Below are 4,778 nucleotides of genomic sequence, written 5' to 3'. Positions count from 1 at the left end.
AATCTCATCACCATCGAATCATCAGCATACACACGATGGCGTCCCAACGCCGGCGATCATCTGCCACCGCCGTCCTCCTCTCCTTGCTACTGCTCCTCCAGTTGGCCGCCGCCTATCCTCAAGGAAAGAGGCAGAACGTCGCCGTCTTCTGGGGCCGCAACAAGGCCGAGGGCTCGCTCCGGCAAACCTGCGACACCGGCGACTACAACATCGTCATCATCTCCTTCCTCAGCGTCTTCGGCCACGGCAAATACTGGCTCGACCTCTCCGGCCACGACCTTCGCGACGTCGGCGCCGACATCCGCCACTGCCAGTCCAAGGGCGTCTACATGCTCCTCTCCATCGGCGGCGACGGCTACCAATACTCCCTCCCTTCCTCCAAGTCCGCCGCCGACGTCGCCGAAAACCTCTACTACTCCGTCCTCGGCGGCGACCGCCCCGGCGCCTTCCACCCCTTCGGCGACGACACCATCGTCAACGGCGTCGACTTCTTCATCGACAACGGCCCAGCCGACCACTACGACGACCTCGCCAACCGCATCAACGACTACAACCAGAACATCCGCGACCCCATCGGCATCATGCTCACGGCGACGGTGAGGTGCTCCTACCCTGACCCGAGGATGAAGGCGGCGCTGGACACCAAGCTGTTCCGGCGCATCCACGTTCGCTTCTACGACGACCCGAGCTGCTCCTATAACCACGCCGGGCTCGCCGGCGTCATGGCGCAGTGGAACAAGTGGTCGGCGACGTACCCCGACGGGCAGATCTTCCTGGGGGTCGTCGCGGCCAACTTGACGGGGAAGAACGACATGGTCGCCGTCGGCGAGCTCCGCGACAAGCTGCTGCCGGCGGTGCAGAACACGGATACGTACGGAGGAGTGATGCTCTGGAACAGCTACTACGACTCGCTCACTCACTACGGCCGATACGTCAAGGACTTGGCTTGATATAATTAATTAAACTCAAATCAACCAATAATTACTTGAGCCCGTGCATGCATGCATGCAGCTCAATCACTATCTCAGTAATTACGGCGTCATGTGTTTGATATAGGAAAGTAATCCCTACGTAGGCCATTCTCAACCCAATGACTAAGATGGTGTCTATAGCATTAAATAAGGTGCCACCTAGAATGAAAAATGATGTGACAAGTAAATAAATGAGGAAAGAGAAGGAAATCATGTCTTGCATGAGACATGGTTTCTACACAACATCCAAGACATCATGTGAGATAATGAGTATTAAATTTAAGTATGGAATAGTAGTGTTTGCATTGGAAGAGTGGCGTCTAGTACTAGTTTCTTGATGATGTGGAGTTTATGAAAATCATGTTTTGGGTTGGGATGTTGTTTTTCTTTTGACCTAGCTTGCTAGCGAAAGCTAGTGTTAATTACATTTTTAATTTGTCATAAATGCATGTGTGATCGATGTGTCCTTAATTAGTCTTTTTTTTTGCAATCTATGGTAGTAGTTATTCCATGCAAAAATGATGAAAAAATAAAGTTATTAAGGCTAGCTGAGTAATATTAGTTTGTGTGCACGCCAATATAATTCCACAAAGAAATTTAAGAAAACACTATCAGACTTAATTTTAAAAACGATCATTCGGATGGGGCCAATAGAGCAATAGAAAACAACAAAACTAATGGTGAGAGAATACAATTTTGACCGGCCAGCTTTGACGAGTCAGTAGACAGGAACTGCAGTAGCCAAAAGAGTCTCGCCCACAATCGGATGAGCTCAAAACGGTTTATAAATTAAAAAATAATTTATAAGTCATACGATATAGTATGTGTTTTAAAGTGTCTCAACCGTAAATACTAAAAAAAACTACTTTAAAAAGGTTTTAAAATAAACTCTAAAAATTAAATTTAATAGCGATTGATTTCATATATATATATATGATTGATTTTAATCGCAGCCGGCTAGCCGCAGGAGAAGGATGTGAACAAGACATTCGTAGACGGATGGGCATGTCGCATCGTCAACATTGTGCTGCGGCCATTTGTGCGTGCAGGTGCAGGATGTAGCAACACGTCACTTCACTAAATCCATCGCATATATACTTTCCTTAGGGGGTGTTGTTTAGTTAGAGGGCGGATACACATTTGAAGTATTAAACGTAGATTAATAATAAAATAAATTATAGATTTCGTCTAATTAATCCATCATTAGCAAATGTTTACTGTAGCACAACATTGTCAAATTATGACGCAATTAGCCTCAAAAGATTCGTCTCGCAATTTACACGCAAACTGTGTAATTGGATTTTTTCCACATTTAATATTCTATGTATATGTTTAAACATTTGATGTGATATTTTTGGAAAAAAAATATTGGGAACTAAATCCTAAACCCTTAATTTCACTTCCTACCCCTAACCGATCCGATGTGATCCATGCATAAGAAAAATGGATGTCGTTTTCGTGGAATTTAGCTTGCCAGTGAGCTGTCTTCCATGCTACTCCCTCCGTCTCAAAATATAAGAACCTAGTATAGAATGGAATACATTCTAGTACTACGAATCTAAACAAACCCTCAGTCCAGATTCGTAGTAATAGAATGTGTCCTATTTTGTACTAGGTTCTTATATTTTGGGAGGGAGATAGTATACTGTAATTATTTATCCAGCATGACAGGCAGATGGCTCGTTGAACACGAATCAGCTCCATGGGCCAAGCCTGAAGTTACTGTACTGGGCCTCACGCCAACCTTTTTTGCTGGGCCAAAATACCCCCACAGTGCGTTCGTGAAAGGCCCAGTGGGTCATGCATACTCAGGGTCCAAGTATCCAAGAGTACACGCCGGTTGGGTGGTGGTGTGCGTTTTCGTTTGGAAAAAGTATACTTAGACTCCCTTAACTATCGTCCGAGTATGATTCATGACCTCCAACCACAAAACCGGGTATATCAACTCCTTCAACTATCAAAACCAGTGCAAACAATGTCCCTCGGTGGTTTTGGAGGTGGTTTTGGCTGACGTGGCGCTCACGTGGCAGTCTTCACCGAGTCTTTGTCCTACGTGGCGCTTACGTGTCATTAGAATAAAAACAAAAATACAAAAATATGTGGGACCCATATGTCATACACACAAAAAGTGGGACCCACTAACCCATGTGGGACCCACATGTCATCCTCCCCCTCTCTCCCTTATCTCTCTCTCCCTCAGGAGCGGCGGCGGTGGCAGTGGCCGATGGGGACGAGGAGGAGGGGAGCGGTGGCGGCGGGGAGCAACGGCGGCGGCGGTGGGGAGCGGTGGCGGCGGCGGTGCCGGTGGTGGTTGGGACGGCGGCTGGCTAGCACGCCGGCGTGGGTGGCACGAAGGAGCGGCGGCCGTGGTCGGGACGAGGCGGTGGGGAGCGGCGGCGGCGGCGGTGCCGGTGGCGGTGGGGACGGCGGCTGGCTAGCGCGGCAGCGGGGGCGGCACGAAGCAGCGACGGCGATGGTCGGGACGCAGCGGTGGGGATGAGGAGAAGGGGAGTGCAGCGGCGGCGGTGGAGCAAGCACGAGCATGGCGGTGGACCGGTGGTGGCGCAAGCACGAGCTCCTCCCCGAAGGACGCCATGCCCGTGCTCCTCCTCTTCCGCTCTCCTCCACCGCATTCTCCCCGCAAACCACCTGTTCCGCCTTCTCCTCCTCCTACCGCCGCCGTCGCCGCTCCCAGACCGCCGCTGCCGCCGCTCCACACCGCCTCGTCCCCACCACCGCTCCCCACCGTCATAGCCACTGCTGCTCCCCGACCTCCGCCGCCGCCGCACCCATCGCCGCCGCTCCCCACCGCTACAGCCGCCGCCGCTCCTCGACCTCCGCCTCGACCCCACCGCAATCGCCGCCGCTCGCCACTGCCATCGCCACCACCACTCCCCTCCGCCTCGACCCTACCGCAATCGCCGCCGCTCGCCACTGCCATCGCCACCACCACTCCCCTCCGCCTCGTCCCCACCGCCACAGCCGCCGGCCCGCCGCCACTCCCGAGAACGATAAGGAAGAGAGAGAGATAAGGGAGAGAGAGAGAGGGGGGGAGGAAGAAGGGAAGGAGAGGGAGGATGACATGTGGGTCCCACAATACTTTTTTTGTGTGTGAATGACGTATGGGTCCCACATATATTTTTATTTTTGTTTTCATTCTCATGCCACGTAAGCACCACATAGGACAAAGACTCAGTCAAAACCGCCACGTAGGCGCCACGTCAACCAAAACCACCTCCAAAACCACCGAGGGACATTGTTTGCACCGGTTTTGATAGATGGAGGAGTTGATATACCCGGTTTTGTGGTTGGAGGATATGAATCATACTCGGACGATAGTTGAGGGAGTCCAAGTATACTTTTTCCTTTTCGTTTCACTGCTGAAAGGCCTTGTCAGTCCAAAATCTGCTATCTTTGCATTGAGATTTGCAGTAAGGAGGATGTCGTGGGTCTTCACATGGAAGAGAATCTTGATCCCTCGAGGGGATATCCCCTCATTTTTTATATGCAACTCAAATGGTTATGAAAAAATTTAAAAAATTAAGAGACGATGTATTAACATGTGATATATCACTCCACAAACATGCAAGTAAAAATTCAACTTCTACATCTTGCAACGAAAAAAACAAATTTGACTTTGAATATACGTTAACTAGCTGCGGTTTAATTTGTTTTTTTTCGTTACAAGATGTAGAAGTTGAATTTTAACTTGTATGTTTGTGGAGCGTTATATCACAGGTTAATACACCTTCTCATTTATTTTAAATTTTTTCATAACCATTTGAGTGACATGCAAAGAACGAGAAG

At 49.6% G+C, this 4,778-nt stretch overlaps 1 protein-coding gene across 1 annotated transcript; it reads left to right on the top strand.

Annotated features, from left to right (window-relative positions):
* Positions 1-1,282, top strand: LOC4351185 (xylanase inhibitor protein 1-like). The gene has a single exon (XM_015762245.3). The coding sequence runs from the start codon at positions 36-38 to the stop codon at positions 948-950; it is 915 nt and encodes a 304-aa protein (XP_015617731.1). The 5' UTR covers positions 1-35; the 3' UTR covers positions 951-1,282.
* The last annotated feature ends 3,496 nt before the right edge of the window (positions 1,283-4,778 follow it).

Source organism: Oryza sativa, chromosome 11, assembly GCF_034140825.1.
Source record: "Oryza sativa Japonica Group chromosome 11, ASM3414082v1".
NCBI classification, from domain to species: Eukaryota; Viridiplantae; Streptophyta; class Magnoliopsida; order Poales; family Poaceae; genus Oryza; species Oryza sativa.
Note: the sequence above shows the minus strand (reverse complement) of the source record. Positions and strands in the feature narration are given on the sequence as shown.